Source organism: Zootoca vivipara, chromosome 5 (genome assembly GCF_963506605.1).
Source record: "Zootoca vivipara chromosome 5, rZooViv1.1, whole genome shotgun sequence".
Taxonomy (NCBI): Eukaryota; Metazoa; Chordata; class Lepidosauria; order Squamata; family Lacertidae; genus Zootoca; species Zootoca vivipara.
The window spans coordinates 4,884,853-4,907,372 of NC_083280.1; the positions used below are offsets into that span (position 1 = coordinate 4,884,853).

General features: G+C 45.7%; 1 protein-coding gene across 1 annotated transcript in view; it reads left to right on the forward strand.

The window, feature by feature from the left end:
- Positions 1-22,520, forward strand: part of PSMD1 (proteasome 26S subunit, non-ATPase 1) — an 81,495-nt gene that overhangs the window by 46,733 nt on the left and 12,242 nt on the right. Inside the window, exons 17-19 of the mRNA XM_035133918.2 lie at positions 4,451-4,565; positions 8,081-8,197; positions 19,138-19,240. Of these exons, the coding sequence (XP_034989809.1) occupies positions 4,451-4,565; positions 8,081-8,197; positions 19,138-19,240 (335 nt within the window). The remainder of the gene's footprint in view (positions 1-4,450; positions 4,566-8,080; positions 8,198-19,137; positions 19,241-22,520) is intronic.

The window sequence follows — 22,520 nt, forward strand, 5'->3', positions numbered from 1 at the left end:
GACCTAATGGTCAGGGGTCCCTTTACCTTTACCTTTAACAGGATGTCGAGAGACAAAATATTATGGCAGCTGTAAACAAAATTTGCTCCCCTATATTCTATGATTTAAATATCTTAGATAGCAGAGCCAATTACGTCACTAAGTTAATAATCCCAGCCCAACGTAGGGCTTTTATGCTGGCCCGTTTGAATGTTTTTCCCTCGGCATTTGTCAGGGGAAGATATCAAAACATTCCTAGAAACAAGAGATTCTGCAGATGTTCTATGAATGTCCCGGACACTGTAGAGCATATTCTCTTTCATTGCCCATTGTACAGTACACTCCGTCAATGTGTGCTGTCCCCTCTTTTGGGTGGTCTGGAACCCCAGCTAGGTGAAAGTGTGGGATTCTGCCTATCTGATGTTGACCAAAGGGTAACGGCGGGGGTAGCCGAGTTTTTGGTAGCAGTCCTCCAAGGAGCAGGTTAACAAGGAAAACCACAGATTCTATATATATATGTGTGTGTGTGTGTGTAGCCAACTGCTGCCATATATATATATATATATATATATATATATATATATATATATATTTCAAGGCTTTTATATGTTATTCTCACTTTTATGGTTTTATTTGCAAAATGCCTAATAAAGGTTTGATAAGTACCTTTACCTTTAATATGTCAAATAGTCTGGCTTAACCAACTAGGATTCAGTTTGGTGTGTGTGTGCAGTTGTTGCAGCATTTTTTGTTCTAGAGAATGGAGTACCAAGTAGATTCTCAAATTGTTGCTGTGATTTTGTGAGTCACATAAACTTTGGTTTGGGGTAGCTACTCTACAAGTGGTAGTTATTTGGCACAGTGTATATGGAAATACATGGGGGAGGGGGGAACCTAGTACAGTGTAATGGATTAAAGCAGTAGTAGGCTCCTTCACATAATGCTTAATTTAAGGAACTCACTGCAACAAAATGTGGTGGTTGGTTGCTTAGCTGCCTTCCCAGCGGGTTTACATTCTTTCTTGGTGTGCCATTTTGTCTCTGAAGAGCTGCCCATTGCTTCAATCTAGTGCATCCTGAACAACAGCCAGCAAACTGACATTTCTAAATCACAGAGAACAGCCTTCTTGCAGCCTGGTGCCCTCCAGATGGCTAGGGCTGGTGGGGGTTATAGTACAGTACAAAACTTACAAAGGTAACCAGTTTGGGGATGTTTTGCATAGGGCCTGTTGCTTGACCTAGAAAATGGTAGGGTGTGGCGATTTCTTGTTTAGGAAAACCACTTTTGTCTGAGTTACACCTGGAACATGCAGTGGTAGCTCGCAAGACGAATGCCTTGCGCAACGAAAAACTCTCAAGATGAAAGCGTTTTGCAATCTTTTTGTTGACTCGCAAGATGAATTTTTCTATGGCCGTGCTTTGCAAGATGAATTTTTTTGTTTTTTGTTTTTGCTTTGCTTTGTTTAAATTGGAAAACCGCAAGACGAAATTTTCGCAATACAAAACGATTCACAGAACGAATTAATTTCGTCTTGCGAGGCACCACTGTACTTCCAGAATCCTCTGGGGCACAGACAGGTTGTCATCAGGAGCATTTAAAGGAACTTGGTTCCCAGCCATGCCAGCTGCCCATCTAGTTCAGATACGACTCCTCAGACTGACAGGGACTCTCCAGGGTCCCGTGCAGAGCAAGAGTCTTCCCCATCACCTGCTGCCAGTTATTTCTCTGAAAGCCCGGGATTGTCAGGTGCACAGTTCATCAGCATACAACAAAAAGGAAGGTAGAAAGGGTCCCTGAGGAACGGGTGGTCTCTTCCATTGAATGTAGAATAGCTGCCTTGGAAGCAGATACACTTAACGATAATGCCGTCCTTGACAGATAACACTACTTTTATACATTTGAAGTGTTATGGGCTAAAGCGGTCCTTTTTATCTGACATCCTTGTAAAGATCCAGGTTGTTCCACTGTTGAGACAGCTACCACTAAGACGCCGCGAGGCTACTGCAAAATAGGTCCGCATCACTCCATTTCTAATTGTGGCAACAGGAAATTCATCCTTCCTCCTGTGAGGAGTTTGGTATTCTGCAGGTGGCTTTCAATAAGTACATTTGTTTTGGAAATTTCCATTATTGGTCCTGTGCGTCTGAAGAATAGCTATTTTTAGCGTGTGCAGGGGGCTAGATTTCTGGCTGGAGTGAAAATTAAATGTTTGCACCGTGCATGAAAGTCTGCGGTTGCCTCTTGCATGTTGGGGTCGGCTCTTTGCCACTGTGATGTGTGTGGATGTGCTGTTGCTGCCCCCTGTCGAAGTGTTAACTCTTTCACAGAGGAAAAGCTTTGTGCCTTCAATATTTTCAGAAGGCAAATGAGTCCATAGAAGCTTATGCCATAATAAATGCTGTAGCTAAATGCTGGGTTCTGGGGAAGTGAGTAGCAAGTGACAGGATTTGATTTGAGAAGTCCAACGGGACGTGTTTGAAATATCATTCCCATCTGGAACGGGGGTGCTCACTCCACTTTCCAAGAACAAGTGTTCCTTTGAATTAAAGTGTAATTCTCAGGAAAACAGCCTTCGTTAACAGCCATCAACAGGTTTACCACTCCTATCAGCCCACCACCCATTCCCACCCACCCACCCCCACCACCCTCTGAATATACATAAGGGTCTGGCTCTTCTGTTTCAGCGTATCTGAAGAAGTGTGCATGCACACGAAAGCTCATACCAAAATAAAAACTTAGTTGGTCTTTAAGGTGCTACTGAAGGAATTTTTTTATTTTTCTCAGGAAAACGACAAACATCATGCACAAACAGTTTCATGATGAAGCAGGGTTATAGCTAGCTCAGAGGGTGGGAAAGGATGTTCATTTAAAGGGTAGGCCTTGAATTGCTGCTTGCTTCCCACTTCTGAGCAATTACGGTTTAAGAAGAATGGGCATGTTTGTGACAAAGATGGTGAGGTCCCTGGAGAGTCAGATCCTTATAAGGAAAGAATGGAAAGCGTTTGGCTTGGAGATGAGACTGGGTAGCTCCCTTGGTTAGAGCCTGGTGCTGATAACGCCAGGGTTGAAGGTTCAGTCACCATATGGGGCAGCTGCATATTCCTGCATCGCAGGGGGTCGGACTAGATGACCCTCAAGATCCCTGCCAGCTCTGTGATTCCATGATTCTCTGAAATAATACAATGGCAATCTTCAGGTATTTGAAGGAGCCACTTTAAATGGTGGATCAATAATTTGCTCCAAAGGGGCCCAGACCAGTGGGTTCAAATTTCAAGGAAATCAGTGTAGATGAAATTGACAGGATTAGGCTGCCTCAGAAAGAGGTCAAGTCACCACCTCTCAAGGATGCTGTAGGAGAGCCAGTCTTCTTCATCAGCATGGGTTTGAACTAGGAGGCCTTTGAGAACCCCTTTGACACCTTAGCATGTCTGATTTCACGGCTAGTGTACTGGGAAAGTGTGCCTGAGGGGGTGTTATACTTTGCAAAGCAGCTGGCTTACAGAGTTCCTGATTTTAATGTTTCTTTATTGCTGTAGCCTTCATTGTTCTCCTTTTGTTTGTTTTCATAATGCCAAACTTTACATTCCATTTCCCCCCTCCTGTAAGAGGTTTTACTTGAAGACTCCCATTCATTAAAGGACTTGACTGTTTAATAATGTGTGTGTGTGTTTGTTTGTTTGTTTGTGTGTGTGTGTGTGTAAAAACATATATATATATATATATTAATGCAAGCAGATACTGATTCTAGGGTGGTGCTGCTCGTACACTAGAATAGCCGACTCCCAGAAAACCTTGTTTGCTTTGGTGTTCGATGGCTCATGACTTCAGCTGTTAAAATTGTGTGGTTTTTGGGCTGCTGTGTGTATGCTGTACTGTGCGCATTTTGTTTTTGTACATTACATTATTTTTACTGCTGTAAACCACATGAATGTGTTTCTAATGACAAGTGGTCTACAAATATTTATAAATAATAAATTCTGATCTCTTTATGTGTGCTGAACTTGGTTGAATAATTGCTGAAGTAATCCAAAGGCAAAGGTAGTTTTTGTCAGGTCCCTAAAAACCTTTACTGTGAATGTTTAGGTTCATTTATTCAAAGCCTTGTCTCCAGAGCAGCTCATTGGATGCCAGCTTTGAGCTGTTGTTTGAGAACAAAGTGACAAATAGCTTTATGTGTGAGGCAGTTCATCGTCCTCAGGCCTGTTCTAGCTTCAGAAAGAATTGCCTGGTACAGCTTGCCTTAACTCTGAACCTCCGTTCTCATCACCTTCTTATTTACATTACTAGTCAAAGTTGCCTCTGGGAGGCGGCAGCAGAATCCAAGCTATGTTTAGCAGAAGTAAGTGTTGCTTCCTTTCCCTTTGGTTGCAAGACTTTGCTCAGTACTTTGCAGCTCTAAAGGTGTGGTGCTCTTTACAATTCAGTGAAATGTAATTGCTCTCTTTGCTTTTCTCTTTTCTTCCTCCTTCAGGACTCCTGAACAGTGTCCAAGTGTAGTTTCCTTGTTGTCAGAAAGTTATAACCCCCATGTCCGCTACGGAGCAGCCATGGCCCTAGGAATCTGCTGTGCTGGCACCGGGAACAAGGTAATGCCATCATCATCATCATTTGTTTACACCCCGCCCATCTGGCTGGGTTTCCCCAGCCACTCTGGGCAGCTTCCAACAAAAGATTAAAATACAATAATTCATCAAATACTAAAAACTTCCCTAAACAGGGCTGCCTTCAGATGTCTTCTAAAAGTCAGGTAGTTATTTATTTCTTTGACATCTGATGGGAGGGTGTTGCATAGGGCGGGTGCCACTACCGAGAAGGCCCTCTGCCTGGTTCCCTGTAACTTCGCTTCTTGAAATGAGGGAACTGCCAGAAGGCCCTCAGCGCTGGACCTCAGTGTCCGGTAGATCGATGGGGGTGGAGATGCTTCTTCAGGTCAACAGGGCCCAAGCTTGCTGTCCTTCCTCTTTCATCAAGTCTGCTACCTATACCTGAAGAATTCACGGTTGGAAGGAACTCCAGAAAGTCCACCCTGCCCAATTAGTGCACCGTACAGTGTGCTGCATATAACCGTGATTCCTTGTGTTAGGATTGCAGCATAAGACTTCAAAATAGAAAAAAATGGATCTATCATCTGATTTAAAGTCAATTTAATGTACAGTATAATTTTTGAAGAAGAATACATCCTATCTTTGTTTTTAGGTGATACAGACCCATCTGACAAGTTATTCCTTCCTAGGAGATAAAAGGAGATAAATGATTCATAAAAAGGTGCATGCTCTCTGCAGTTTTCCTAAGTGTTTGTCAGGGGCACTTCCCAGCCAAAGGAATGCACACAGCAGATAGTGAACTCTTTATTGTCAAAGATAACACTTACAGTCACTTCTACAACTCTGGATACCGACAGACACCAATTGAGTGTCTCTAGGCAGCTATTCCCAAGCCAATAATCTCAAATGGACTTGAACTGAGGGCCTTCATGGGCCACTGCTTTGCTGTTAGGCCTCCTGCAGACCAGCTCTTCATCTCTCTGTGCCTTTCCACCATGATCAATTGCTGGCTTTTCCTGTCTCTGTGTAAGCTACCCCTTCCTGTTTGCAGACTCCCATATAACAGAGCATCTGCTACATTCAGCTCACGGAGTCTGCTCTGTGCTTTTTGCCCTCTCACATTCCTGTTTTCCTTCATCTTCTGAGGGTCTCCTTCGCCTTTGCCACACTCTCACATGCTCTGCAGCGGCCTGATATACCCGGATTAACTTTCTGGAATTGATTTACTGCCAGCGACTGGCAGCATGCTGACATGTGTGCACTGGGCGAAGCGGGGCTGGAGTCTTGACTCGGGAAAGGGGGGCAGCGGTCTGTGGGGACCTGTACCAGCCAGGAGGCAAGAATCTGAGGCAGGAGAAGCGTCGGAGCCGGAGGAAGAGGCAGGCCAGGCAGGTGAAGACCCAGGTGCTTCCTCACCCTTGCTTGCACCACTGTCTCCCAGAACCAGGAGAGAATTGAAGAGGGAAGAGCAGAGTCCGCTTTCACGCAGGCGTAGTCTCAAACGATGTGCATGCAGCCCGTTGGGGGAAGGTACATAAACTGGTAGAGAGATAATGGAATGGTCCCCTGTTGCCGATGGACCTGGGAATAGCTACCTCGATGCTAGATTGGTGTTTATAGATCTCCAGAGCTGCAGGAGCAACTGCCCTTTGACAATAACAAGTTCACTCTCTGCTGTGTGCATTTCTTGACTGGCATTTCACTTTGCTTCACCCACCCACAAATCCATTATGACCCCTTGTTCAGACTCCTTGGCCCGTCTCTTGAAGAGGCATTTCCTTTTAAAGATCTGGATCTTCCTCTCCTCCCTGTGCCAGGGCATGCTCTCTCCACCAGACAGTGGTGTGGACTAGGCACCTATGTTGCAGGAAGGGGTGGAGTACACCCCAGTTTTACCCCCTCTTTGTAGTGCTAGCATCTGCCTGTAGTGGACAAAAATGGTCAGCTGTTTGGTATTCACAGTCTGAGTCTGTTTTATTTCTCAATTTGTATGGGCAGGATAATAGAACCTGCTTGGCTGCAGCTCTGTACTTTTTTATTGTTTATTTCTAAAATAAAGGATCTTGAGCATCTGTTTATATCAGTGTGTCTTCCAGGGCCTGCATCAACCTATTTTAAAGGCCAAGTTAATATTTTAGATTGGAGACGAAGTTAAGCTTTTAGTTAGGCCAAAGAGGCACTTCCCTCACGCATCCACTATAAATAGGCATCAACTCACGCAATGTTACAGATTAGGCCTGGACCAATAAATGCACAAAAATACAACTCAGCCTTGTAAAAGGCCATATAATTAGAGCAAAGGTTTTGGAAAGCTTGTGCTGTGAAAAAAAAACAAAAAGATCAGAATAATAACCCCTCACACACTAAAGCTGTACTTCATCAGCCTTTCTTTTATTTAAGACATGGCTTTGCTTCTTCAGGTGATTTTTAAATATGATTCTATCAAGGATGTTATAGTAGTTTGATTTCCTGTGTCAGCCTGGCGGGTGGGGGGGCATTGAACTGCACACCCTTTGAGGTCTCTTCCACCTCTCTGATTCTAACTGGGTCATCGGATCCATTTTCCAGCTCTAAAGTGGGTTAGCGAGTAAATTTGGCATGGAATGTATGCATACTCGGCTGCTACTAGGAATCCCCACAATGCTGATTCAGGTGTGTGAGAGGCTGAGGTTCCTACAGCCCATTCTGTGCTAAGAGTATTGCCTTCTGATGCACATCAACATGTCCTGGTTTTTGATGGTCAGGTGTAGAAAAATTACTTTTCCAGGCCTTCAACTAGGTTTGCATCAAATTGCAAGTTTCTGTGTGGTGTGAGGTGTTTTTTTGGGGGGGGGGGGAGAAGTGTGCAAATACCCAATTTTTCTAACAATCTGAGTGTGTTTGAATTACATAATACCACATTTCAGCTTTTAGTGTCACATGGAGGTACACAATTTTGATACCCCCATAATTGAGGAAGTCATCCATGTGCTTTGGCCTATAAAGTATTTCCATACATTTTAGATATTCCCTCCCTTTCCTCACATGCTTCCCCACAACCCAAGTTCTTAAGTTTTTAGAGGTCCAATTCAGAGACTGCTCCTTTGAGAGAGGTGAAAGTGTGTTTGGGGAATAGGATTTTCTCAGTGTGAGCCCTGAGGCACATCAATGGGTCAACTAAAGTGCATTGATGTTCGAGGAGCTCATGAAGCCTGGTAGTGGCAAGACAACTCCCCGTTGCCTAAAATAGGCATCATTTATAGCATCAGATAAATTGATTACCCGTCACACCTAAGCTAACAAACACAGATTTCCTTCGGGAAAGTGTTAAATCTTCCTTCTGTTTTTGAGCTTAAATTGAGGAAATAATACTTTTTAGAAAGCAGTAATCGCTGTTTTCACACCCTTTGCCCTGCTATCCGAGTGGTGGATAAATATATCAATCTCAATAAAAATAAGCAAAGCTCTATTCCGTGGCCTTCTTGAAGATCCTCATCTGATAATCCTGATGAAAGCCCAGTGTTTGAAAAGTAATACAGTTAATATTATGTGTGCTCTTCTTCTTTTTCTCCGAATAGGAAGCAATTAATTTGCTCGAGCCAATGACAAATGATCCTGTGAACTATGTGCGTCAAGGCGCTTTGATTGCGTCTGCCCTTATCATGATCCAGCAGACAGAGATCCTCTGCCCAAAGGTGAGTAATGGATCTTCAGCCAGGGAGGTATGCAAGAGAGAAAAGCCCTTGGCTGAAGGAGACAGAAGCTTCTGCAGTCCTGCAATGGCAGTTGTTTTAGCGAGTGGCATTCTCCAAGGAACAAAACTATTTGAGTTCAGTAAATTGCAAGAGATGCTTGGGCACGAGTATCATTTTATCAAAGTGTGCCATCTCCAGGGAGCTTACCTTTGTTGCTGTCCAGGGGACAGAAACCTCAGAAACGCTCCTCTTTTCCCAGGCAAACCACTGAGGTCGCTGTTGTAAACTTGGAGCAGTTTTTATTTTACCGCCTTTTTGACTGGACTATTGGTCTTTCAGTTTGCATTCAGTGGCATGTTTGATTTTTCACCTTTCCCTGGTTTGTGACTTGGCCTTCAGTGCAAGGAAAAGCTAAACAGGAGGGTAGAAACTCTTCAGAGGCCAAGGCCACAGGCCCAGCACAGGTAGATGACCAACTGGGTTGATCCATTGCACGGTTATGAAGACAGCAGAGCTCTGGGTGCAAATGTGTTGATTTGATGGGGACAATCAGCATATCCAATGGATGTTCTTAATGGGTCGTCCATGCAGAGGAATGTGCTGCAGGTCAGGGAGTCGTCATTTCTAGTCTCCAGTGGCAAACAGGCAGCCTCTTGGGCCTCTGATTTTGGCTCAGGAGCACATTTCTCTCCCAGTCTAGATTGTGGGATTGGCTGCCCACAGTCCTTCCCAGGCTAAATGAAGCTTTGGTTCGTACCATGCAGCCTGAAAAGGCAGCGATGGAGCATCACGTTGGTGACTCATTTTTCAGTATCGCTTTCTCAAACTTTCTTGGAAGCGCTGCTCTCTAGGATATTGTCCCACATTTTTTTACTGAATTTGGAGGTTTCTTTCACTTCCGTATATATAGCAAGGCTGTACGTGGGCCCTTGGTCCATACTAATAAATACCATGTGTGAGCATATCTTGTTTCTGGTAGGAAGGTTTTGTAACTTAGCTATACCGGATTTCCTGGAACAGGCCACCGTTCTAAATTGTTGTGCATTTTTTGAAGTGTAACTCTTTTCTTTAAAAATAGCACCTTGTCCTGGGAAACTACATGTTTGGCTTTCCGGGAAAGGCGTCCTGGATTAAGTCAGCAAAGTACAAAAGTAAAATGCCTTCTCGAAACTGCAGTTTAAAAAGAAATATTCTTTCTCAATGTAGGTTGGGGTAGATTTAAATTTCAGTTTAAATCAACACACCTGTAGCATAAGACGTCTGAGAACATCCACATGTAAAAGCCTCCCTGTATGTACAAAAGTGCTAAGCAAGAAGCCTAAAGCAAGAGGCCTTGGCAAGCATCCTGCTAGGTTGTTCCAACTCTCTGATGCATGTAATGTCATTCGTTAATAGATCTGATGTAAAAGCATCATCCTGTTCTTTTGCATGTTAGACTTACTTGGGAAATTGGGAGGCATCTACTGAACGTGAGCACAGCTCTCTCCTTTTCCTGCTGCAACCACATATTGTGCCAGTGGTGTGTTATGTGATATGCAAGACACAGAAGTGAGAAGCTGCCTTTCCGGAGTTCTTGCAGTCTATAGAAGATGGGCAAGAAAGGTGCTGGGCCTTGGAGATCTGTACTTTGTAATCATTACTGGGGCTAAGATATGGGGGAATAGCCGAAGAGCTTCTGTGGTTCAGGAGAGGCTGGTGAAGAAGGCTACCTTGATCTTTGGGGTAGTGTGTCTGGCTGTTAACCAGAAGCTTGGTGGTTTGAGTCCAACCAGGGGCAGCTGTGGGCCGGATTCCTGCATTGCAGGGGGTTGGACCAGATGATCCATGGGGTCCCTTCCAATTCTATGATTCTAGGGCTGTCTGTAGTCCAGACTTTTAAAAAATAAATGTGTAAACTGTATAAATTATTTAAATCAAGACGAGTTACATGATTTTGCCTATTTTACATTATTCTGACCCACCACAGATTTTTTTCCGGGCAGGGGGAGTGGCAAGGAGCTGAAGGTCTGTACTCTGAACATGGGCAGTTTTATCCTGCATCTCTTCTGGCACCTGGGACATTGCCCACACTGTGTCGAGCCTGCCACAAAACCCTTGAGGATTAAAAACTTGATTTATTATTTTTTAAAGAGGGGCGGGGAGCAAGAGATTCTCAGAAAGCTGAACCAGGTATAACATTTTAATGCTTAAGTTTTCCTTGGTTCCTGTGAAGTTGGAGCAACATGTGTTCTTGATTAAGTAAAATGCTGCATTTTGAAATTCTAGGCAGCGATAGAAAGCACCTTCAGATTTCATTGACCAATAAAACACTGAACAAATGTAGTCAAGACTGAAAGCAAGGCAGTCGTAAGTGCAGTGTAATCTCTAAACCGGTATGCAATTTTTTAAAAGTGCACATGTCACACAGACAATATTGATGTTTGTTCCTTAAGCTTGCCCACAGAATTGGCCCTGCCACTTGTTTTACTGGATGCAAAAGGGGCGAAGCCTCGTTGAAAATAGGTCTGAATTTTTAAGCCAACCTGTACAATGAACCAGGGGAAATTATTCTCCTTGGTCCACCATACCAACGGGGACCACAGCCAAACACTGTGTGCATCATTCCTATCTATCTCTGAACAAAAGGAGAAGCTCACGAGGCTGTATCTCTTTCTGGCACGTAGTTTGTAGAGCAATGCAGAGTTCTTATCAGGTAAAGAAAGCTCACTGAATAGGATCTGTTCGGCAGAGCAAGGACCTGTCTTGTTTTCTAATGGTTTTATGCAAGCCGCTTTGGGGTCCCTTTCAGCAGTGGAGCCGGGTGTAAATGCTTTACCTAATAATCTATGAATACAGCTGAGGATGGGGAAAGTGGAACTTGATCTGGATGAGCTCATAGATTACTCTAGAGAGCAAGTAGAGTCAAGTGCAGGATAATAAGCCCTCCGGCTAGATGCTATTGTCTTACCAGCTTGCTGCAGAAGAAGGAAAGGGGGTAGGTATTGGTTGACCCAAAGCTGATTTCTGTACAGCTTGGAAGACATGGGAGCAATTAGCATTTTTTATTTTCAAAAAATGAGCTAGATCGAGTGGAGAGTTAGTCTTAGTGCAGTGGAGCATATTGTTGGACTTGGACGTGGAAGACCTATGAAGCTGGACTCACTTCAAGGCCCTGGCAGATCCAGACATTCTTGGCACCAGTACCCCATCCATAAAATGGGAATGATGAATTTTCCCTTGGGGTGGTGGAAACACAGAATTAAATTCAGGGCCAGCCCAGGACATTTCAGCACTTGAGGCGGACCCCAAAATGGCTCCCCCCTGCCCGCCAGGGAAGAAAGGGTAAGAGGTGGTCTACATCTTATGGTCGGGAACAAGGGAGGAAGCAAATCAACATCAGGATCTGCTGGTCCAGTGGATTCTGCTGCCTGAGGCAGTTGCCACGCTGTGCCTCGGGTGGGCTGGCCCCAATTAAATGTTGTGGGGGTGGGGTTGTGGCACTGCAGTAAATGCAACCTGCCATGGGGGATTCAAACCCAAGCTGCTTTTGCTCTGCATTGCATTACTAAAAGAGCTGCATCTAGCCACACAAGTCACATTATTTTGCAATTGGCTGTGTAAATTGAGAGCCATGGATTGGGTACTGGATCTGAACTGGGAACTCCTGGCTCCAGATCCCTACATGTGCATGAAGTTCACTGTGAATGGACCTGGGCAAACCTACCAGGACCCCAAGACATAAGAGATAACACAAAGCTTTTATATTACGCTGAGCTCAAGCACACTCTTTCTGCCTGTGGCTTCCCACAAATGCTATTCCTTTGGCTTCTTTTTTTCTTTGGAGCCCCTTTCATGGTGCTGGTTCTAGCCTTCAGAGGACCAGTTACTTGCTCCCATGTAGGGCTGCCTGGGAATTGAGATCAGTGTCAGAACCCCTGCTCTCAGCGCCATCTCAGGAGACTCCGCAAGTGAACATGGCCCTGCAGTGCCTCCCAGTTGGAACTGACCCAGCTGGGAGAAACAGAAACAGAACACACCTTGACTTCAATGGGGGGTTTCTTTGTGAGTGAAACTAGCCAAGTCTTATGCTTGCTAGTTTTAATATATAACATAACCTACTCTTGCAGCTGCCAGGCTTGTGTTTCTGTTTTGTTTTTAAGTTTTTGGTTGCATTTCTTTGCATTTTACTGATCATATTATACCAGTAATATATCCAATATTCTGTGGTATCCAACGAGTGCGTCCTGCCAGCACAAGGAGCAACGCTTGCTCAATTAAATTTACCTCTCCTGGCCCCCACACCCTGCACTCTTCTCCAAATCTGCTGCAGGGGCTTGGGGGAACCCCAAAAAGAGATCTAAGGGGTGTGCAGGGATTTGGGGGGGGACTTCCGTTGTGCCAGCAGAAACCCTTACACTGATGGGACATGTTTTTTGGATTACCGTCCTATGCTTTTATGGTTTTGTTGTGTGCCGCTTTGAGTACTTTTAATAAAAGGGCAGGCTATAAGTTTATTATTAACCTTCCCTGCAGTGAGTGGCCACAGTGTTGGTGGTTTCTGTTGCGTTGGCTTGTGTTGTGGGGCTTGCCCTCGGTTCACTCAGGGCAAGCAAGTATGGCTTATGTGCCCTCAGACAACCCCTGTGCTCCCGTGGCAGGTAGCACAGCATTCCTCGGCAAAAGGATTGACGTGGACTTCGCCAGCCGGAATGCAGAAAATGCAGGAGCCGGTGCTTCTGAGCAACATCACATAGTCCATAAAGCCTGTCAGTTGCACAATGGACTGGCAAAAGGGCTTCATTTCCAGGAGCAGCTATGAGCTGTCGAGAATGAGCCGTCCTGGCAGTTGGAGCTATAAACTGAGCTGCCGTGTTTGGGGAGCAGCGTGTATGAGTTTCCTTTTAAAAAGTGGCGCTGATGGACGCTCCACCATGTATCAGTCCAGCAAGAGCAGGCGCTCTTAAAGACATTTTCAGGCAGCAGTCCTTTGACCTGCAGTGCATCTCAACCGGGCCTGGAGCCAATCCCCACAATGGCTGATGGTGTCAGGGGAAATAGGGCCCCGGTTTCTCCCTTGCAGCTGCTTATTGTGGTAGCTTAAAGCAGCAGTGGGGGATGCGCGTGGTGCTGTGGTTTAAACCACTGTGCCGCTTGGAAGGTCGGCGGTTCGAGGCCCCGCGACGGGGTGAGCTCCCGTTGCTCGGTCCCAGCTCCTGCCCACCTAGCAGTTCAAAAGCACGCAATGCAAGTAGATAAATAGGTACCACTCTGGTGGGAAGGTAAACGGCGTTTCCGTGCGCTGCTCTGGCTTTGCCAGAAGTGCCTTAGTCATGCTGGCCACATGACCCAGAAAAACTGTCAGCAGAAGCGGACAAACACCAGCTCCCTCGGCTTGTAGAGCGAGTCGTTCGTGACTGGACTTAACTGTAAGGGGTACTTTTACCTTTACCTTTACCTAAAGCAGCAGTGGTCAGCCAAGTGCTTAGAGCGTATTTATTTTCTGCATTTATATCTCACTTTCCTTACATCACAGAAGCCAAGGATTCCCAGGCCATCCACACATCTAGGCACTGACCAGAACTAGACCTGCTTAGCTCCAACAAGGTTGTGGCCTCCTGTGCTTTTAGAACATATCCTCAGACATGAGGGTTCCCAGAGTTTGTACCACAAAGCTAGCACAAAACTTCACCAGGAGTTGGGAAGAGATAGGACAACACTGGGCTTCAGGTGTTCGCAAGGCCCTCTCTCCCAAGTACGTCTGTGTTGCGGTGGCATATAAAACTAGGGTTTGCGGCACAAAACTGGCTTGTAATTTTGACATGAGCAACACTGGTTTATGTGTGTTCAGTAGGATCCTGATTTTAATGTGTCAGTGTATGCTTATAGGTGGTCCCACAGAATAGAACACAATTTTGATTTTTGAAGGGTTGTCTGGGATTGGACGGTTTGCAATTAGCTTGGTTACTTTCTCCATGGCATTGAGTGGGGAGTGCTGTTCAGGTCTTTACCAGCCTGTTTAATTTTGACCCCTCACCAATAAAGCGTGGCTTGCGGAATTCCTTTTGACTTGAAGGCTTGCTGTAGATGTCCTTGTGCCCAGTGAACTTTGGAGGAAGAGATTGTGCCGCTTTGCTCTGGAGTGCTGTTAACAAGATAGCTGAGCTGTTCTGGCTTTTGTCAGCCATTGAGATGGTGAATGGCCTGCCGCAAATGAAGTGGAGTGAATTGCTGCCTGTGTTCCAACATTGCCCTGGACGCCACCCAAATGTACCCCAGCAGGACTTTTTCTAAGGCCGTAAAACTTCAAAGAGCCACGGAGTTCTGTCGAGAGGGTGGAGGGCACGCAACCCACAGACAGGTTTCATACCTGGCTCTAAAAATATCGCCATGCGGCACATCCTTCCCAGTTCCGGTCTTCTGGCCTGGCAGACCTAAAGAGCTGACAGTTAACCACAACGGTAGGGTGTCTAGAAGGAAGGGTTTGGAGGTAGTCTTGCTGTGAAGGGAAGTGCTCTTGCGCGCGCACACACACACACACATTTCAGGGGGGTGGGCTGAGAACTTCAATGCGCAAGTCAACTTCCCAGTGGGCTGCAATCCCTGCTGTTAATTAGAGGAAGAGGGGATACTAAAATCATTTAGATTTTTCTCTTTGGGCACCCACCCCATCCGGGGTTATACCGTAGGATTCGCAAACTAGCAAGTGTAGGCTTTATGAACAGGGCAGTGTGCATTATGTCCTTGGCGTGGCAGGGAGTTGAAATTCTGCACTTGAAATTGAGCACCAGAAACACTGGGTTCTGCAATAGATATAAATTATTTCACTTGGCAGAATTGATTATCTAGTTTTTACTATTTTGCATATGTCTTTATTAGTCAAAGGGGGAGGGGAAGGAGTTTTGCCCAAACCACCTCTCTGGCTTCTGCAGAGTCTTAGCAGACATCGCCCCATACGTTTCCCAGCACATCTTTGCTGTCCCTTGAGGACTTGAAGCATGCTGATGGGGGTGTTAAATGTGAACCCTGAGTTTTTGGGGAAGGTACATTTTGTGTCCAGTATTCTGTGGGCTTTCTGTGCTCCCCTGGAATTTGTGGGTTTAACGTGGAGTTTCCTTCAGGTGTTGTGCAACTGTTTACTGGAGCAATTGTATCAATGGCCTGGGTCTGAAATATGCCAAAGAATGCAGAGACAACAACAGAGGTTCTTTTGCAGCCTCCGGCTGCTTTACATGTCAGCAGGCCAGGAAACAAAGTACCATCTTTGAGACAGAGTTTCAGCCACACACCTTTTTGGCTTTTGTTCTCTGTAGAACTTGCAAAATGTATAGCTGTCAGAGGTAGTTTGCAAAAATTCCCCCTCTCCCTCTTTTTTGGTTTGATTTCCATGCCAAAAGCAGGCAGGCCATTTTTATTGTAGGAAAAGCCTCTTTCTGTGGAGAGTGTTAGGATAGTGGTGGGGAACCTGTGGGCCTAGACTCCACTTCCCATCAGCCCAGCCAGTGTGGCCATTGGTCAGGGATGATGGAAGTTGTAGTCCAGGGACATCTAGACAGACCCACATCATGCTCTAAGAATTTATCACTTAAAATGCACATTCACCCAGAAATGCAAAAGCACGAATCAATGTACAGTAGTCCTGTGAAACATTTAGTTGGGCCCACATTGTTAAAAATGAGTTGTGCCTCTAGTTTACTCAGGTCAGTAATTCCCCAGTTGCGTGCCACGGCGATGCTTGCACGAAGCAACAAATTGAATAAATGCTGCGATGATGAATCCCAAGGCCTCCGAAAAGGCAGCTTTCTTGGTATGTGTATGATTCATCGCAGCTCTAGCCATGCCACTTTTCAGCCAGTCTCCCCTTGGAGGGACAGAGGTAGAAATCTGACACACGTGTGCAGTAAATGTGATTGGGTACAGGAAAGCAAGCAGAATTGCCTCACACCTGACAGGTGGCTGCCTGCTGCATCTCTGTGTGAGTGGCTGTTCTGGAAGGCCCTTTAGATCAGGGACATGGGCAACAAAAAGGGGGGGGGAGATCTGGGTTCCTCTACGGTGTGCGATTCTTCTGTGTTCAAATGACAGGCATGCTTAAGCTCTCAGAACCGACTCTGGCATTGCCATCAATCACCTCCCAGTCGGATGTGGCTTGCTAGTCCCTGGACTGCATCCTAGAGCATCGCTGGTGGCGCTGAATAGCTTCCATACCCAAGTGCTGTGTCGCAGGGGTCCGGCCAGCCCTCCCATCATGTGCAGAGCCCTTTGCTGTCAGACTGCAGACGCCAGTGTGAACATTAGCAGATCTGCGGAATGTCTCCAAGCTCTGGACGTGATCTGTTTCTCTGAAGATTTGATATTACGGTGTGGATTCTAGATCATGGCCCGTGTGGCTAGCAACTTTTTTCTTTATCTTTTTTTATTTTATTTTCAGAGTTTATAGCAACTGTCAAGGTCTTATAAACAACATGAGCCCACATGTTCTGGAAGCCACAGGAATGAAGAGGCAGCACCCTGGGCAAAAAGCAACCTGGTTTTAATCTGTCTTCCACGTGCTGCTGCAATGCCTTTTGGTTTCTGTCTCTCCCCGCTGACACACACACACACAAACACACCCCAAGCACAAAGTGTTGAAAGAAGCTCAAGCACAACATCTCCTGCTCTGCTGGAATATTTTAGGCTTTTATGTGTTCCCTCCCTCATAAGCAGAATCTCGTACCAGGGGAAGAATTTGGCACCCTGAGAACTTCAGTTGTTGAGAAGAGCTGTAAAACTCTCCCTTGTTGGGCTGGCATTCAATATCTGGATTTAGCTGGCATGTGTGCAGGAGGGTAACTTTAATTTCACTGGTGTGGTGGTCTTATTATGTGTGCCTTTTTCAAAATAAATTGTTTGCCTACTCTGAGCCGCCAGGAAGGAATGGAAGAGAGAATCATAGAGTTGGAAGGGACCCCACGGGTCATCTATTCCAACCCCTTGCAATGCAGGAATCTTTTGCCCACTATGGGGCTCGAACCCACAACTCTGAGATCGAGAGGAGGAATTGAACTGTGTAATTTTTAAACCACAAAAAAGTTGTCATGCGGAAGTAGGAGAAGGAAAAGGAGAAGATATGGCGGTGGGGGAGATAGCTTTAGATAAATTTACTTGTGATTCATATAGAATCATAGAACTGTACAGTTGGACCCCTTGGGTCATCTAGTCCAACCCCCTGCAATGCAGAGAGTCTCAACATGTGGTGCCCCATCCAATTTGAAACCTTACTGGACCCTGCTTAGCTTGGCAAATGTGCTATCAGTTTTATTGCTGCACCACTGCTGTTGCCAATGACAGTCAGTGTTGCAGATGCCTTCTAAAAATGGCATTGGCTAGGCTTCTCCAAGGGTCAGGCCCTCAGGCCTATAGTTGTTAAATATTTACCTATCAGACATCAATGTTCGTCATGGGACCTTGATGGGCAATTTATATAGGCAAAGTTACAGTGGGAGGGAGCAGCCACTCCACCTCCCTGCGTCCGGGACACGATACAGGTGCCCTGTTTCTTTTGTACTGGATTTATTTCAGACTACATTCGACTCCTTCCTAAAGGAGATTTGGAAAGCACTATAAAGTAATAGAAAACAATAGAAAACAGGGACACTCTCAGCAGCTCAGATTAACTAAGACGGCACAAAAGCCCGATAAAATCTGAGTGACACAGGCCCAGGAGGGTATCCTCTTTGCAGAAAACTCGGGGTGAATTCCTTCTTGTCCCTGTCCTTGTTCTCTGAGACTGAGAAGCTTGTGGAGCTAAGCCCTGTGTAAATGCCCATGGAGGGAGGTGAGGGGAGCACTTAAAGTCCTTGTCTTTTAGTCAGTTCACCCCACACCAACCCGAATTTGTTAAGCGACTTCAAACCCATCCAGTGAAATAAATGCCGAATGCACGTAAAGCAGTTTCCTTGTTTTCTTTCGTCGTGGGCTTTTACGGAAACGCCGCTCCATTCATTACTCTAAAGCAATTCTAAGCATGCGGAGGAATTGGCTTAGGAAGGAATCATATTAGCGGCTTCCATAATTTGGTTTGATTTATTAGACAAAATTGAGTAACGGGGAGGAATCGCATCCTGCCTTTGGAACATTCTTTCTGCCCTTGTCCAGAAATGTACATGCTGGCTTTGTTGACTCCAGCGCTAGAATCTTCCTTCTTATGGAAGGCAGGAGAGGAATGGCAGCCCCTGCTGCCTAGGAAGATATTACACCATTGTTGTTGCTGCTGCTGATTCAAGCCATCCCGTTCAGATTAGCACTTGGTCAGATGGTTAAACCCAGGATTCAGTTTGCTTGGGAAACTAAAGGGCAAGGAGAATGGCGTGTGTGTTTTGAACATAGTCTTCCTAGATAAGTGCGATCTAGTGCTTGGAGTGTCGGACCGAGACGAACACCTGGGAAACCAGGTTCAGATCCCCCCTCAGCCAACAAATCCCACTGGGTGACCTTGGGTGCCAGTCACTGCCTCTCTGAGCCTCACCTACCTCACAGGGTTGTTGTGAGGATGAAATGAAATGAGGGATGAGGATGAAATGGAGTGAGGGGAAAGTACGTATGCCACTTTGAGCTCATTAGAGAAAAGGTGGGATATAAATGGAAGTGAATGAATAAACCAATTTGTTTAAAGGATCACAGAATCCTTTAAACAAATGACAGTAAGAGCTGTTCGGCAGTGGAATTTGCTCCCAAGGAGTGTGGTGGAGTCTCCTTCTTTGGAGGTCTTTAAGCAGAGGCTTGACAGGCATATGTCAAGAATGCTTTGATGGTGTTTCCTGCTTGGCAGGGGGTTGGACTGGATGGCCCTTGTGGTCTCTTCCAACTCTATGATTCTATGAATTGTGTTTGGAATTCCCTGCACCTTGATGAGTTTGTCTTCTGCAGTTATGTTTTGTTTTATAGTTGTGTTTTAAAACTTGCAACTCTCTTCTCTCTTGCAGGTCAGCCAGTTCAGGCAGCTCTATTCCAAAGTCATCAACGATAAACACGACGACGTGATGGCCAAGTTTGGAGCAATCCTGGCTCAGGGCATATTGGACGCAGGTGATTTCTGCTGCTGCAAGGAGGTGTTGGGTTCAGTCAGCTCCTTTTCATTTTATTGTTCAATTTGCTGAACAAATTGGTTGGAACGTGCAGACTTGCACAAAGCCCAGTGTAAGGTTTTTGCTAGCCACGCTGGTCTTTCCACTTCCCCCACAGAATGTGTACTTGCCGCCGTCCTTGTTTTCCTTTAAGTACTTTGAATGATTATGAAATTATGCTAATGGGTCTATTTGTATAGTTCCATCAGTATGCACGGGGCTTTACAGATTGCCCATCTTGTGTGCTGTAGCGAAGCGAGGCATTGTGACCTTGGATAGTCAAGACTCTGCCTTGAAGCATCTGCGGTCATTACGGATGTGTGTCATTTCCAGGTTTCACAGGACAGCTTTTTTTTTTTTTTAAGGATCCCGGCCTTTGATGTGCATAGGGATGCTCCTGGCGTGGAGACTAAAAGCTGGCAGATTTGTTAATACCTGATACTTAGAATTTGCAAAGAGCGTTCGCCGTGCTTCATGTGCATTATCTCAGTAATCGTTCCAGCACCTCTGCAAGTTAGAGGCTGAGCCCTGTAGCTGGATCAGACCCAAAGGGGGGCACTGTTGAAAAGCAAGATAATGTCCTTCTGGATCACACCAAAGGCGCCTCTGTTGCAGCTTCCTGTTCTCGCAGGGACCAACTAGAGGCCCACAAGCAGGACCTGAGTGCAACAGCACTCTCCCCAGCAGCTGGTGCTCTGAGGCATGCTGCTTCCGACTGGGGGACCAGAGCATAGTCATTGTGGCTGGTAGCCATGGATGGCCAAGCTCCTTTTAAAGCTGCCCTGGTTGGTGGCCACCCCAGATGATGTTCACCCTCCTTTTGCAGAAGCTGAGAGATCCTGGCTTGTCTCAGGCCACCCCACAGAATTCATGGCAACTTTGAGCGGTCAATTGCATCTGCAAGGGGCAGCAGTAGTCCTTAAGCCTCCTCAGTTTCTATCTTGCATTAAGCTCCTGAACCCAACCTGCAGTCGCTGTCCACCCTGCTTTGGGTGTCTCCATCGCATTTGTAAACAACTCAGTCCCCCGAGTTGTTAGAAGCACCGATAGCACATCAGCAACACAAAGAGCCAAATGAGATTCTGTCTTTTGGATTATATTGCTTGCGTGAATCACTTGGCTGACATGTCCTGAAATTGGACCTGCCTCGGGTTGTTGGTTGTCTGGACAAACAGGGCTGACCTTTCTGCTCAGGGATGCATCTCTCAGGTTGTCCCTACATTGTCACAGAAGATTTACAGCTGCCTGCTGATGGGAAGACGTGGTTCTCTGTTTGAGGGATGGAGTGATAACATCTCGGGTCTTGGAGACCTTGTTTCTCAGCTCCATAGAGAATTCCCAGGCCACAGAGATCCAGGTGACTTGATCTCCAGAACCACATCAGCAGGTTCTGGGAGAAAGGCATCTAGAAATCTCTCTGGCTGTAACTCAGCCTTCTCCAACCTTCTGCCCTCCAAATGTTTTGAACTACAATTCCCATCAGTCCCAGCCAGCACGATTTTGGCAGCTAAGCCTTGGTTAAAGGTGAGAAAGGTGGGCAAGCCAGAAAGGATAATTTGGGGTGCTATCAGTGCATGGAACCAGTCACGGGGAGAAAAATGCAGGGTGGCCGTTTTGTTTTGTTTTCAAAATTGTCCAGAGTTGAGAATGAATGTGCAGAGCAAAGGAAAGACAGCAAATAAACCAGTTTCCTGCTTCTGAGCAGAGGGCTTTATGAGTTATGTGAACAAGTTGTACAACCCCACATTCTTCACGAGTTCAATAATATGCTGAAAAATTGGCTTTGAAAGTGGCAGAATGTGGCTACAGAAAAATCACTCTTTACCAGCTCGGCACAAATTGATCATGAGTTGGAAGAATTCCTAGCAATCCTGTTTTCTAAATTGCTTCTAAGCCCTGTTTCAACCCTTGTCCCTTCAACGCCTGGCGATGCTCCTGAGATGAGCAGCAGTGCAAGATCCCATAACGTTCCTGCTCCCAGACAGGTCTTGAGGACAGGGAGCCAAGAGAAAGTTTGGGTGTCATGCAAAGAGAACAGAAACTGTGAGAGTGTGGATGCAATGCTTGAGGGGTGAGGTCAGCTTCTCCGGAAATGACAAGATTTTAGGCAGGCGAAGTCAAGAGGCTAAATGTTGAAAAATAAAATTCCAAAGTTGTTTAAACCGAAGTCATGATGGGTTTCAGCAGGGTGTGCTTGGCACATGAACACAGCCTGAAGCAACAGTGTCTGTCTGTCTGTCTGTCTGTCTGTCTGTCTGTCTTGTCTGTCAGAGAGAGAGAGTTCCCACTATTCATTAGCAGGGAGCCCCTTCCCAACTTAAGCAATCCAGAGTGATCCTGTAGAACTCAGCTATACTGCACCCTTTTCAGAATACATCTTACAAATTCAGAACTTCCCGGTTACTATGGTCGTGGTGTTTACTTTCTGGCCAAATCTGGACCATTGTCAGGCTTACAACTGCACTCCCAGGCAAGTCTGCTATAGGTCTGGTGGCTGAGGAGGCCCTCCATAGCTCCCCCCCCCCCCGGTAAAAGATCTTGAAGTTTGATTGCATCTTAAATAGATTAGGCCCACTGCCCTCTGCCTCATCAGCAGCAATAAATATGCCAGTGGCCTCCTTCAGCTCCCTTCTGCCTAACTGGTTGGAAGCCCTGAAAATCCGATTAACACCTTCCCACTCCCTCTGTAGGCCTAACCTTTCTGTTTGGCTTTGGCTGGGAGCTTCTGTGTTGCATCAACCTGATGAGCTCTCTGATCTCTGCTTTGCGAGGATGAAATTAAGGGGGTTGGTTATCTGGCAGGATTAATTCTGCTGCTGAGATTTATAACCCGTAGGAAGAAGGAAGTAGAATCTGAAGCTGCTTCTGGTCGAGAGGGGGAATGTAATCTCTTGCAGACTTTCCCCTTCTTCCTAGGTTAGTTATTAGGCACAGGAAGATCAGAGGTTTCTGGATGGGGGGAAAAGGAAGGAGAAGTAATTTTGCTTCCAGGCAAGTGGAAATAAGGGAGAAGGAGAGAGAATGGAGCAGAGAGAGAGGGTACTAATTGATTTGTACAGTATTTATTATTTTCATTTAGAAAAAAATATAAACCTCTTAGGAAAAAACCTCTTAAGTATATAAATTAATTAGCAACAGTACAAAGATGAAATCAGCAAAGCCTACATAGATAGATTATACCTCTGGATATTATATCAGACATTCTGCCACATACCTTCATGAGAGCTGAGTCAAATCTCTGT